This window comes from Salvelinus sp. IW2-2015, linkage group LG30 (genome assembly GCF_002910315.2).
Source record: "Salvelinus sp. IW2-2015 linkage group LG30, ASM291031v2, whole genome shotgun sequence".
Taxonomy (NCBI): Eukaryota; Metazoa; Chordata; class Actinopteri; order Salmoniformes; family Salmonidae; genus Salvelinus; species Salvelinus sp. IW2-2015.
In genome coordinates, this window is record NC_036869.1 from 22,963,655 (window position 1) to 22,978,093 (window position 14,439).

Sequence of the window (14,439 nt, forward strand, 5' to 3'; positions counted from 1 at the left end):
GGGCCATTGTGTTGTTGAACTAAGCTAACTAAAACTAAACTGACCGGATCCTTTTACATTACTTTTGTAATCCACTAACTTGCATTGACATGTGATCATCACCCAACAGTACACACCTGATGGTAAAAATACAACACTTTTATATATTCAAACTTATAGGCTACAATATGTACTGTGTTTTTATATTTCTTTTGCACTTCTACCTTGAAATAGAGAAGTAAAATCAAAATCAAAAGTCCAGTCAGGTTCCGCTACATGCGCCATCATTCAACTCATAAACTGCACAAAAAAAATMTTTTTTTTATTCAAAACCAATAGTCCCTGACCCTAAGTAAAATAAAACATGGAACATCAAAGAAGATTACCCACGTTAATTCTATAATTTTAAATAAACAAAATACAGGGAAACAAAAATCAAATATGAAACATCACTTGGGCTATTTGGCGAGCTGACGTCTACCGATGGCAAGACTCATCTGTAAAGTGGAGAGATAAAGAGGAGTTATGAGACACAATTCAGATACAGGTATGGAATGGACAACCACATTTCATGACTAACTGAGGGGTGTATTCACTAGGAACCAAACGGATGCAAATGGACGAAAACGGAGAGGGACTAACCTGAACTTGTCCAATAAGAAACGCTTGGTTTTGTTGCAAAACRTTTTCCATTGCAGAATGTTTTGCTACGGTTTGCACTAAKGAATACACCCTGTGTATGCAGGTATTCACCTAAATGGAAGGGAGTGACATATACTGACCTATTCTCAGCACTCTCAGGCCAGCCGCTGCTCCCACGTTCCTGCTGCTCCCGGACACAAACACTCCTCTCTCCTCCTCCTCCTCTTCCTCCTGCACCTCATCCTCATTCCCTTTCTCCTGACCTGGTATGGGGTAGGGGGTAAAGGCTATCATAGAGGCCTCTGATTGGTATTCAAAAACCTGCTCCAGCTGGGTCTCGTCGAAACACACCTTCACCTGGAGGGGGCGGACAAGACAGACACAGGAGAGAGGCTTAGTACAGTGCACCCAATGGAGAMACWCCCTTACAGACAGCCTGACCACATTGCAGTGTTACTTATCAGGATGGACATGCATCAAGAACAATTAATAACAAAAAATAACCTGTTCTTTCCCAGGGTTGCCCTTATTTAGTATGAAAGGGGGATGTGGATGGCTCCCATTAAAACGGCATGATTAAGTTGTACTGAGTCAGACACTTCCTGACAAAAATGTATGTAACCTACAATTTGTTTACTTAGCACGGATATGAGAGATTATTTTGCTGTAAACAACATTGCTGCCTGCACCGAACAGTAGAAAAACCTGGCCCCAGTCTCGTACATTATATTATAGGTTGTTATAGTACATTATATTACAGGTTGTTATAGTACATTATATTACAGGTTGTTATAGTACATTATATTATAGGTTGTTATAGTACATTATATTACAGGTTGGCGTAGTACATCTATACTGTAGTGCATTTATATTCACCACAAACTGGCTGACCATACACTCCTGATAATAACCTGGTGTGAGAGACGTTGGACGAATCAAGCTCAGGCCCAGAAGGTTAATCCCTGACTGAAGTGATTAACCCAGGCTAACACAGCAGGGGAGAACACGGAGGAGAGACAGAGAACCAGAGAGAGAGAGAGGAAGACATGAAGCACACTGTGTCAATCGCTAATCACCACAGTCCCATCGGAACCTTTACAAATGCTCGTAAAAATGTCTTACACGGGATGTGGGGCAGCCACTGTCTATGAGAATGGTACCTTGGTCTAGTTTGAGAGAAAGAGATACTGTGTGACAAGGGAGCCTTGGGATTGAGGAGGGGGGAGACAGAAGATCTGAACCAGGATGACGAGGAGAGCGTAAGTCACCCCCCTCTGTAAGATGATGCCGGTGCTCGGTGGAGCTGACGTCAAACAGTTTCAGCAACGTGAGCAACAGGTGGCCAGGAAGCACCAATAGGCTACGAAAGGGTTACAGCAGGACGACTATAGTAAAGGAGAGCTGTGCTTAACCGCTATGAGTATATTACAGGATTTGGTCCCGAACTGACACAAAGGAAACCATTTTAGGGGGTTTTCTCATTACTCAGTGTGGACTAAGTGGGTGAGATTGATCCAGGTGAATAAAAACAAAATAAAAAAATGCACCTTTATTTAACCAGGTAGGCTAGTTGAGAACAAGTTCTCATTCWCAACTGCGACCTGGCCAAGATAAAGCAAAGCAGTTTGACGCATACAACAACACAGAGTTACACATGGAATAAACAAACATAYAGTCAATAATACAGTAGAAAAAGTCTATATACAGTGTGTGCAAATGAGGTAGGATATGGGAGGTAAGGAAATAAATAGGCCATGGTGGCAAAATAATTACAATTACAGCAATTAAACACTGGAATGGTAGATGTGCAGAAGATGAATGTGCAAGTAGAGATACTRGGGTGCAAATGAGCAAGATAAATAAATAAATACAGTACGGGATGAGGTAGTTGGATGGGCTATTTACAGATGGGCTATGTACAGGTGCAGTGATCTGTGAGCTGGTCTCTGAACTAGCTGGTGGCTTAAAGTTAGTGAGGGAGATATGAGTCTCCGCTTCAGTGATTTTTGCAGTTCGTGTTCCAGTCATTGGCAGCAGAGACTGGAAGGAAAGGCGGCCAAAGGAAGTAATTGGCTTGGGGGCGAACCATGAAATATACTGCTTGGAGCGCTTGCTACGGGTGGGGTGCTGCTATGGTGACCAGTGAGCTGAGATAAGGCGGGGCTTTACCTGCAGAGACTTGTAGATGACCTGGGACCAGTGGGTTTGGCGGCGAGTATGAAGCGAGGGCTAGCCAACGAGAGGTACAGGTCGCAGTGGTGGGTAATATTAGGGCTTTGGTGACAAACAGATGGCACTGTGATAGACTGCATCCAGTTGTTGAGTAGTGTTGGAGCTATTTTGTAAATGGAGTAATATAATAATGCATCCAATAGGTTTGCTGTATTTGGAAGATCGGTCTAGTATCTGTCCATTCAGTTACAACACTGATTATATGAAATGTAGTCATGACGAGGAACATAATCTCTCTATTCTCGTTATAGTCCCGCAAAATCCTGCAAACAATCCCTTATTGACTATTGTGTGCATAAAACAGAAACTATATCATAATCCACATCCTACAGATAGTCGTTTAATAACAACACTGCATAATTTATTCTTTCAAACACACAAATGTTTTTGGGCAGAGTGGGGTATGTCGAGCAATTTTTTTTCTTTCAACTCACTACATCAGGGAAATATAATATTCTTTCTAAAAAATATACAGTCACTTATAATTCACGGTATCACAATTCCAGTGGGTCAGAAGTTTACATACACTAAGTTGACTGTGTGCCTTTGAACCTTGGACAAATCTCCAGCAAAAGTTATGCGGGTGAGATTCTATAGATGAAGTTACTTACTTGAACATTATTTTGATCAATTGGAAAGTGTACTGTGGATGTATTTCAGGCCTACCTTCAACTCAGTGGCCTCTTTGCTTGACATCATGAACAATCAAAAAAAGCCAAGACCTCAGAAATTAATTGTGACCTCCACAAGCCTGGTTCATCTTGGGAGCAATTTCCAAACGCCTGAAGGTCACATCATCTGTACAACAATAAGTACGCAAGTATTAATCACATGGGACACGCAGACATCATACCGTGAGGAAGGGAGACGCGTTCTGTCTCCTAGAGATGAAACGTATTTGGTGGGAAAAGTTGCAAATCATCCAGAACAACAGCAAGGACCCTGTGAAGATGCTGGAGAAAAAGGTACAAAGTATCATTATTCAACAGGTATAACGAGTCTATATGCGACATAAACCTGAAAGGCGCTCCAGCAAGGAGAAGCCCGCTCCAAAACCGCCATAAAAAAGCCAGACTACGGTTTGCAACTGCACATGGGGACAAAGTCATACTTTTTGGGAAGTGCTCCTCTGGTCTGATAGAAACAATAAATATAACTGTTTGGCCATAATGACCATCGTTATGTTTGGAGAAAAAAAGGGGGAGGCTTGCAAGCCGAAGAACCACCATCAAACGTGAAACTGAGGGGTGGCAGCATCATGTTGTGAGGGTGCTTTTGCTGCAGGAGGGGCTGGTGCACTTCACAAAATGGATGTTCACGAGGAAGTAAAATTATGTGTGATATTGATGAAGCAACATTCAGGACATCAGTCAGGAAGTTAAAGCTTGGTTGCAAATGGGTCTTCCAAATGGACATGACCCAAGCATACTTCAAAAGTTGTTGGCAAAATGGTTTAAGGGACAAGTCAAGGTATTTTGGAGTGGCCATCACAAAGCCCTGGCCTTCATTCTATAGAATGTGTGGGCTGAACTGAAAAAGTTTGTGCGAGCAAGGAGGCCTACAAACCTGACTCAGTTTCACCAGCTCTGTCAGGAGGAATGGGCCAAAATTCACTCAACTTATTGTGGGAAGCTTGTGGAAGGCTACCTGAAATGTTTGACCCAAGTTAAACAATTTAAAGGCAATGCTACCAAATACTAATTGAGTGTATGTACACTTTTGACCCACTGGGAATGTGATGAAAGAAATAAAAGGTGAAATAAATAATTTTCTCTACTATTATTCTGACATTTTACTTTCTTAAAATAAAGTGGTGATCCTAACTGACCTAAGACAGGGAATTTTTACTAGGATTAAATGTCAGAAATTGTGAAAAACTGAGTTTAAATATATTTAGCTAAGGTGTATGTAAACTTCCGACTTCAACTGTATCTACATATATTTCAGGGTGTTGTGTATCCCTGGAAATAATCAGAATTCATGTAAGCATAATAGTTTTGAAAACGTGGCTTGTCCAAAAAAAGTGGTCTCTTGGCACAACTTACCCCGGGTATCGACTGCAATTCAAATTGCAGTCGATAAATTGCAATTGTGTTCGTTGTCTATAGTTTATGCCTGCCCATACCATAACCCCACAGCCACCATGGGGCACTCTGTTCACAACGTTAACATAAGCAAACCSCTCGCCAACACAATGCCATACACATGGTCTGCAGTTGTGAGGCCGGTTGGATGTACAGCCAAATTCTCTAAAATGACGTTGGAGGAGGCTTTTGATAGAGAAATTAACATTACATTTTCTGGCAACAGCTCTGGTGGACTTTCCTGTAGTCAGCATGCCAATTGCACGCTCCMTCAAAAYTTGAGACATCTGTGGCATTGTGTTGTGTGACAAAACTGCACATTTTAGACTGGCTTTTTATTGTCCCAAGCACAAGGTGCACCTGTGTAATGATCATGCTGTTTAATCAGTTTCATGATATTCCACACCCGTCAGGTGGATGGATTATCTTGGCAAAGGAGAATTGCTCACTAACAGGGATTTTTGAGGAATAAGCTTTTTGTGCATATRGAATATTTCTGGGATCTTTTATTTCAGCTCATGAAACATGGGACCAACACTTTACATGTTGCGTTTATATTTTTGTTCAGTGTACTTATTTGACTCTAAATGTGATCATACTTGACTATTTTTAGTCACAAATACAAGTGAAATGCTTGCACTATGTAGCCCTGACCACCCGCCAATGTGGCTGGTGAAATAGGCATCTTACCCCTCTATATTTGCTATTTCTCTGTCTCTATCGTTCAGAGGAAGTGAGCAGGCCTGAAAGAGGAAATATCCGGTGATGAGTCCAAAATGTCACCCTTTTCTCTGTATAGTGCACTACTTTTGACCAGGKCCCATAGGGCACTGGTGAAAAGTAGTGCACTATGTAAGGAATAGGATGCCATTTGGGACTCGGYCATGCAGTGTCTCAGCTAGGGAGTCACAAGGTTGTTGAGTTTCCCCTCACTCCACTTCTCTTTAACCCCACCCTCCTGTTTCACGGACAAATGAGAGACTGTTCCTCCTCAATCGCACCAAATTTGGGCCTGATGACAATTTTTAAATTGGAAATTAGGTTACAGTAGGACAGTATCAATAGTCGATGTTGCGAAAACTATACGATAAACATGGTGAGAGCTTCCTCAACTTTAGGGCCATGGCTAAATTAACAAGTCAATCATTAATTCCTTAGCCTAGATTTCCAACAAGACTTGGAAGGATGACTATGGCAAATGCTGCTGTCATATGCCAAGAGGTCAACGTTGTCAAAAGTGTTTGCCAAAATTCCAATGCAGCAAAACAAACTCAGCAGAAACAGGAAAATACAAAGGAAGACTTGTCGGAAAGGCAACAAGGGCAGACTCATTGAAAGACAGGATCTGTCRGAGGAAGTAACCTGCAATGCAATGGTGTGACTCAGGCCAAGGATATGTGTAGCATCTTGCATTATGTACAGAAAATAAGATGAAAAAATWGGCTGATAGGCTAAATACCTATACAATAGCAAAGTGTTTTATATTAAAAGTCATGCTGTCTGAGTAAAGTACAGTACATAAGCCATAAAGGTTTAAGTATTTAACAATAGATATACACTGAGTATACCAAACATTAGGAACCACCCCTTTTGCCCTCAGAACAGCCTCAATTTGACGTGGCATGGACTCTACAAGGTGTTGAAAGCGTTCCACAGGGATGCTGGCCCAAGTTGAATCCAATGCTTCCCACAGTTCTGTCAAGTTGGCTGGACTTCCTTTGGGTGATGGACCATTCTTGATACACACGGGAAACTGTTGAGCGTGAAAAACCCAGCAGTATTGCAGTTCTTGACAAAAAAACGGTGCGCCTGGTACCTACTACCATACCCTGTTCAAAGACACTTAACTATTTTGTCTTTCCCATTCMCCCTCTAAATGGCATGTCTCAATTGTCTCAAGGCTTTAAAAAAATTCTTTACCCTGTCTCTTACCCTTCCTTAATTTACACTGATTGAAGTGGATTTATCAAGTGACTTCAATAAGGAATCATAGCTTTCACCTGGATTCACCTGGTCAGTCTATGTCATGGAAAGAGCAGGTGTCTTTAATGTTTTGTATACTCAGTGTATACCGTATACCGTAATTGCTCTAAATATGCATATTCTCGGCTACCTCGCTATATAAACAGATTACACCAGACTCCTGCACCTCTCTGATTCAGAAGGGTTGGGTTAAATGCAGAAGACACATTTCAGTTGAAGGCATTCAGCTGTACAACTGACTAGGTATCCCCCTTTACCTTTCCCTTTCTTCCCATTCTAAAGCTCCATTCGTGTGGGGAGACTGCCAGCCTGGTCTTTAGTTCTGCTCCGATGAGCCACTTTGTTATGGAGGTGTCCTAATTAAAGTACTCCAAAAGACTGTCTGTGTCTGAAATGGTGCCCTATTCCCTATGTAGTGCACTACTTTTGGCCAGGGCCCATGGAGGATAGGGTGCCATTGTAGGGGATAGGGAGCCATTTCAGAAGCAACCTCTCTCTAACAGGCTCTTGCTCCAACTGTTTTCATTTCATTGCACAAAAAAGGATGATGCAATGGGGAGAGGGGATGGGGGGGGGGGGGGGGGCAATTCATCTAATGTGGGATAACTTGTCTTTCTAGATGAAACAGAAAGAGGTGACGATTGATTCACAATCCACATAGCTCCTCTCTGCAAAACCTCGAGTTAGACAGACAGAAAGAGATAGGGAGGAGGAGGGGTGGCTCTGGTTGAGTGGCTCTGTCATTGTGGTTTCCTCTCCACTTGTTCTGCTCTCAAGTGTTACATGAAGGCTCATTTGAAATGAACTGGTAACACCATACATTACGGTTACCCTAACAAATGATTTACACAGGGTTTATAATTAGTGCATTACTAAACGAGACCACAGCCACCGCTACTAGTAGGCTACTTTACACCTGGGAGTCATGATGTCGTGCTTGATAAGGCTTTAACAGGCTTTGCTCAGTCGACGTGTTCTAACTCCTCAGTGCAATCAAACGGGATGTTCTAATGCTAGTGAAAGGGGATTCTACATGATGGGGGGCGGGGGCATTCTGGGGACTGGAGGTTCAAATGGAGGCAGGCAGGGAAGAGGTGAGGTTTTCTGATAGTCACAGTACGAGTGCGGGCACTCCAAACACTATCATCAATCTTATCCCATAACATATTGATAGTCTATTGAAGCCATTTTCTGCTATTTTCTTTGTTTTTTTGTTTTGTTTTATTGGTCTTTCTTAAACCCAACTTTAGGGGAGGGGATCCATGATCATCACTACAAGATGTGATCATCACTACAAGAGGCCTTTCTAGGGAGTTTTTCCTAGCCACTGTGCTTCTACACCTGCATTGCTTGCTGTTTGGGGTTTTAGGCTGGGTTTCTGTACAGCACTTTGTGACATCAGCTGATGCTTTATAAATACATTTGATTTGATTTGATACATCATCAATACAATTTGCAAGCATATCACCCCACTACACTCACCCCTTTGGGAGTCCCTTTGGGAGTCTTGACCAGGCAGGACTTGTCCAGGTTCTGATACCCGCCGATCACTTCGATCTCCTCCGTAGTGGGGTATCTCTTCTTGCCTCTCTCTACTACCTCGGTTAGGACAGCTATCTGGGCCTTGGTAGACGTCTTGACCGGGGATCCTGAGGATACTGAAACCGATTCCACGGCTGCCCCTCCAACAGGCTTCCTGGGGGTGATGGTGATGGTGGTGCCCCTCTTGACCTGCTGGCCTCCAGAGACTGTTCTGATGGTGAAGTGGGTCGGAGAAGGGGAMGGGGAGGGAGAGACGGAGGGGGACTGGGGTGGGGAGGGTGAGCATGGGGAGGATGATGTGGTAGGTGGGACTCCCTGGTCTGGGTGTAATGAGTTCTCAGGAGAGGGGGTCAGGAGAGACCTGGAGTTGATGGTAATGGATCGGGGCTGATTGGGTTGAGGAGGCCTTTCAGAGTGCAGTTGCGGCTTAGACTGAGATTTTCTGGGATTTAGGGGTGTTTGCTGGTSCTTTTGCCTCGGATGCATCTGTTGAGGTTCCTTATTAGGCTGGTTGTGTGATATCCTTGTGCTTTGCTGAGCTTCAGATTCTTTAGCTTTCAAATTTGTTCTTTTACTAAAAGTCGACTGTGCTGCGTTGTCGTCGTGTGATAGTCTCTGTACTTCCTGTTGTTCTCGCAACTGAAGCTGTTCCACCTGACGCTGTATTTTCTGAAGTCCGGAATTCTCATCACAAGAGGCCTTATTCCCAGATGCCCCACCACCACCCCACAGCTGCTTCTGTGTCAGCACCCCACCTGATCTCTCCAGACTGCTTGGCTCCTGTTGTTCTGCTGATATGCGGGACTGTACCTTGGGTGTGTGTGAAGGGATAGGCCTATCCACGGTCCTCTCACTCATGCACCCCGCCGTCCTGGGCCCCACTGTTTTCAAGCTATAGATCCGGCTCATCTCAGCAAGAGAGGGGGAGAAAGAGTCYGAGGGTGAAGGAGAGCGTGAAGGAGACAGATAATGCAACCTGTCCTCTTCCTCCGAGAGTTTATCCTCTCCTACTTCTCCTCCTCTGCCTCTGGTGTCCTGTTTTCTCTGCCGACCCCTGTCACACCGTAACTCATCTACTACATGTTTTATTGGATCTTCCTCTCTCTCGATTGTGTGATCGGTTTCTTCCTCTCCTTTGACAGATTGCGAGAATGAGAGAGGAACAGGAAGCTCAGGGTCGGCTTTCGACACGCTCACTTCCTGTGTGACGTAAAACTGAGTTGATGTTGTCTGCTGTGCAGAGCSTTCCTGTCTCTGTYTCTCTCGCCCCATTTCGTTCCCCCTCTCTCCTTCATCACACCTATCTGAACTTGAGGCTCTTCTAACCCTTCTAGTCCCAGCCTTTTTCATTCCCTCAGTCGCATCTCCATCATCCCCCGTTGCTACCGCTCCCTCCATGTTCCTCAGCCTCTCCTTCTCCCTCTGCCGGATTTTCTCTCGCAGGGATTCGATACGAGACAAAGGCTTGCCGATCCTCCAACTATCCCTCCTCTCCACACCTTTCCCTCCCTCTCCTTCGCAGCTCTGGTCATCTTCGCTTTGGAGGCTTGGCCTTTTGTTCTCTAATACCTCCCCCACACCGTAGAACACTGTCCTGGGTATGTGTATCTCAAGTGGTGTTGGAGGGATTCCAACTGAGGCAACGTGCTTTGGAGACTTGGGAGACTTAGGGGTCACTTCCTGAACGGACATTTCGGGGTAGACATGACTGTGCAYGTGTGTGCCAGGTGAGTGCGCGCTCTCCTTGCTTACCTCACTTGGCACCCTGTAAGCTTTGCTCCCTCTCACATTCTCGGTGTCCTCCCTCATCACACATTTGCTATCCTGAGTTAATGTTTGGGTCCCTTTGAGATTGTCAAGTTCATTGGCTGTCTCTTCAACTCTCCCTATCTTATTGATAAGATCCCCTGTGTGCTGTGACAGTGCTGACTGGGTTGAATGGTGCCCYGGCGCTCCTTGACTACTATGCCAATCTGTTCCTCTATGCGCCACAGTGCTGAGCAAGGTGGTTGAACACTCTGTAAATGCTGAGACATGTCTGTAATGGCTTTCGACAGACTGAGGAGGACTGGCTCTGTCTACAGAGAGGGTGACCACACAGTTTTGCTGAGTTGTTTCAACTGACATTGTGCAGTCCCTTACTTCTGACATCCTCTTGACATGCCTTGCGTCTGATCCTCTTCTAAAGTCTGACCCCCTTCTGTCCCTCACTTGAGGTTCTGCCTGTCTTCCAACCACCACCTCTCTCTCTGTGCTCCTCGCYCTCTCCATCCCTCTCTCTCTTTCTTCTGTCATTCGCTTTACCTCTCTTTCCACTGCTCTCTCTCGCCCATCGTGTTTGATGGGCACTCTTCGCGCAAATGAGGCCTCTGTGTTTTTAACTGAGGCCCTTGTAAACCCTGCCTCCTCATACATATTCTGTGTTAGTTCCTCTGTCCCCTTGTTACTAWATTCTAACKCCACTCCTGTTACAATCTYGACCCCATGGTCAGTCTCTTTCCCTGTGTTACTTCCCAAAGCAGGCTGTCTCTCAGGCTGCCCCTCTTCCTCCCTGTCCGTTTTTATGAATCCCTCTCTATGCTTCCCCACCCGCTCTTTATCTGAAAGCCGGGTCCAGCCCCCCTGCTTGCCTCCCCTCTCTGACCATTCCCCCTCCACTACATCTCCCCTAGGTGCCACCCTCCTGTCTGAACATGTCCTCTCCACCACCTTCCTATCATGGTTCCCCTCATCCTGCATGCCATTCTCCTTTGTGCATATCACCTGGTCAGAGAAGCTGAACGACCGCTTGGGCACACCCCTGAATCCTGCACGTTTCTCCTCCCCTCTCCTGTCTCCATCATCGTCCTCGTCCAGACCAAAGTTTTCTCTGTCCCTGCCGGGCCGGCTGAAACAATCTGAGCTTTTAGACCGGGACGGGGGCTTTGGATGTTCCCTGAATTTCTTTGTATGTTCCCCAAATTTACTCAGCAGCTCACTCACCCTAACTCTTCTCTCATTGTGGATACTGTCATCTGTGTCACCACATCTCCTGTCCTCTTGTTCTGAAGCTGTGTGTGTTCGTGGTCGGTCTTTCTCCCTCAAGTTCTCCCTCTCTTTATCTTTCATCATCAACCACGCCACCTCTCTCTCCAGCCCCCTCTCACTGTCCTTTCTTCCATCTTTATTGCACTTTKCTTCTCTCTCTCCCTTCTCTTTGCCATCTCCTTCCCTGCCTGTCCCTTTAAGACCTCCACTCCTGCAGTCCTCAGTGCCAGCTAAGGGTTTAATGATCAATACCTCTGATGCTCGGATCTCCGTGGCACTCCCTCCACCAGAAAGAAACTCCTTGAGGTCCATCTTTACATCTCTCTTTCCCTGCTCCTCTTCCATCACCTCCCTCTCCCACTCTCTCCTTCTACCCCTCCTTTCATCACTTCCCTTTCTGTCCTGTTCAATAATGATGATGTTGTCTGCTCTGATGGTACGAAGGCCTGGGACTAGTGGATGGGGGTACTTGGGGCTTGGAGGATCTGAGTCTCCCTCCTCCCTCTCCTCCTCCTTTCTCCCTCTCGGGCATTCCCTTTCCCTGTCTCTCACGGTATCCCGGCTCGTCTCTCTTCCGGCACTTCTGTCCCTTTCTCTGCCCCCACTCCGTTCCCTGTACCGCTGTAGTTTTAATTCTATATCTCTTCCCCTCCCAGACTCCCCATCATGACCTTTGACGTGGCCTCTTTCCTTCTCCTTTTCCCTCTCTCTCCCTACTTCTATTTCCTGCTCATTCCCTTTCTCGTGGCCCATCTCCCCAGCCCTCTCTTCTTCTCTTCCCCTTCTCAATCCGCCATGCGTGCGAATGAATGGATTTTGTTGGACAGGGGTGATGGTCTCCCTTAAAACCTGACTCTGCGGTTTAGACTCTTCATCCAGCCAAGGCCCTGTGACGTCTGGGCTGAGTGGTGATTCACTTCCCAGCTGCACCAGTGTAGCGCTGTCTGGGTCACTCACAGCATCAGAAGGGGACCTGCCCTCCTTGACTTGGAGGGGGCCCTCTCTTTCCTTGTCCCCGAAACTCTCCTGTTTCATTCTTCTCCTCTGGATGATCCCTCGCTTCCAAACAGGCATGCTGGCGAGTTTGGCCTCCTCCTCTTTTTCTCTCTTCTCTCGCTCCTCCTCCTCCCTCCTCTTTCGCTCCAGCAGGAGTTGTTTCCATTCCGGTAAAGAGGAGACAGACATAACAGAGAAGAGCTTTTGCTTTTGGCAAGATTCCTAATCTTCCTCTCGTTTGATGCTCTGGCAACAGGTCTGTCAAAAAGGACACAGCAAGATGTTCATAAAAATATAATAACCATATGTTGTGATTTAATTTGTATAGCATATTCCTTGTGACTCACTTTGCTTTCGAATCCGAATAGATGTTTTTATTGAAAKGTAGCTTACTAATAGGCCTACTTTGTATATTTATATGACATCATGTATAGAGGCTATGTATCTCAGCCACGTARCCTATTTACTGGATGACATTTTACACAGGCTTCGTCCTCCCCKCATGGTTACTTTCCCTAATCATAAAAAGTTAACATGCCATCGACGGATAGTTATTATGGAGCGATTTCAATGCCAACAGAAATTGTATGTGAATTCCATAATTTTGCCCAAATTGAATCATTTAATTAAACAGGGAATGGAACGGCTGTCCTTAGAAGGGCCATGACAGGGCTATTCAACTATATTCTTATGTGGGCCAAATTGTGTTTTTTTGTGACACTCCCGTCTAACGTGGCCTGTGATGATCGTAGAGGAAAACAGAAGGCATGTCCATGTTCCAGAGAGTCTTAGCTTTCAGGAATGGGGTTAAAATGCTAGAGCTTAAATTATTGTTAATCTGACTGCACTGTCCAATTTACAGTAGCTATTACAGTGAAATAATACCATGCTATTGTTTGAGGAGGGTGCACAATTATGAACTTTGAAAATGTATTAATAAACCAATTAGGCACATTTGAGCAGTCTTGATACAATATTTTGAACCGTTATGCAATGGTTCATTGGATCAGTCTAAAACTTGTAACATACACTGCTGCAATCTAGTGGGCAAAATCTAAATTGAGCCTGGGCTGGAATAATACATTATGGCCTTTCTCTTGCATTTCAAAGATGATGGTACAAAAAAAATCATGTTTTTTCTTTGTATTATATTTTACCAGACCTAACATGTTATATTCTCCAACATTAATTTCACATTTCCACAAACTTCAAAGTGTTTCATTTCAAATGATATCAAGAATATGCATATCCTTGCTTCAGGTCCTGAGCTACAGACAGTTAGATGTGGGTATATCATTTTAGGCGAACATTGAAAAAAAGGGTCAGATCCTTAACAGGTTTTTAACATGCACACTATGCCTCTGCACATAGCTGTGCGTTTGCACTCCAAACGTTCCCCACAATTTCGCACTCCTTGTTTTAAGCCTGGGTGCAAAGGATGTTAAAAAAATCGTCCTCCAAACTTACCAAGTCCTTGGTATTCCRCAGTAATGCTTTATATCCCCCTCTGTGTCGGTTTGAGAGTTTTCATCTTCTGAATGAAGAGCGACTGTGTACCTCCGGTCGTGCGTAATGCGCTCGAGATACAGAACAATATTCGAGGTAGTATCTAAAGCTTCCGATGTAGTTGATTAATCGATGTAAAAAAGTCAGGATTAATAATGTTTATATGGCTCCGTTATTTAAAGATGACCTCGCAGTGAATCAGAGCATATACACTTAAAACACCTCCATTGGTAGTAAATATTCCCCGGCTGCAGTGCTGTCYGACAATTGTAATCCGCTAATTACATTAAATTCCGTCAGAGGAGTTAGTGGCACACACCATATTGGCCGACCTAAGAAAAGGCGTTTAAAGAAGACTCCCGTCTGCCGGTCACCCACCCCTCATCCCCACGTCCCACTAATTGGAAGAGAGAGAGAGGAAATAATGAGAGAAGGGGGTCACCGCAGT

At 44.8% G+C, this 14,439-nt stretch overlaps 1 protein-coding gene across 1 annotated transcript; it reads right to left on the reverse strand.

Moving 5' to 3' along the window:
• Positions 1 to 10,227, reverse strand: LOC111954813 (phostensin-like). The gene is made up of 3 exons (XM_023974721.2): positions 8,403 to 10,227; positions 762 to 978; positions 1 to 476 (listed from the first exon to the last, which is right to left on the reverse strand). The coding sequence occupies exons 1-3, from the start codon at positions 10,152 to 10,154 to the stop codon at positions 457 to 459; spliced, it is 1,989 nt and encodes a 662-aa protein (XP_023830489.1). The 5' UTR covers positions 10,155 to 10,227; the 3' UTR covers positions 1 to 456.
• Between the last annotated feature and the right edge of the window lie 4,212 nt (positions 10,228 to 14,439).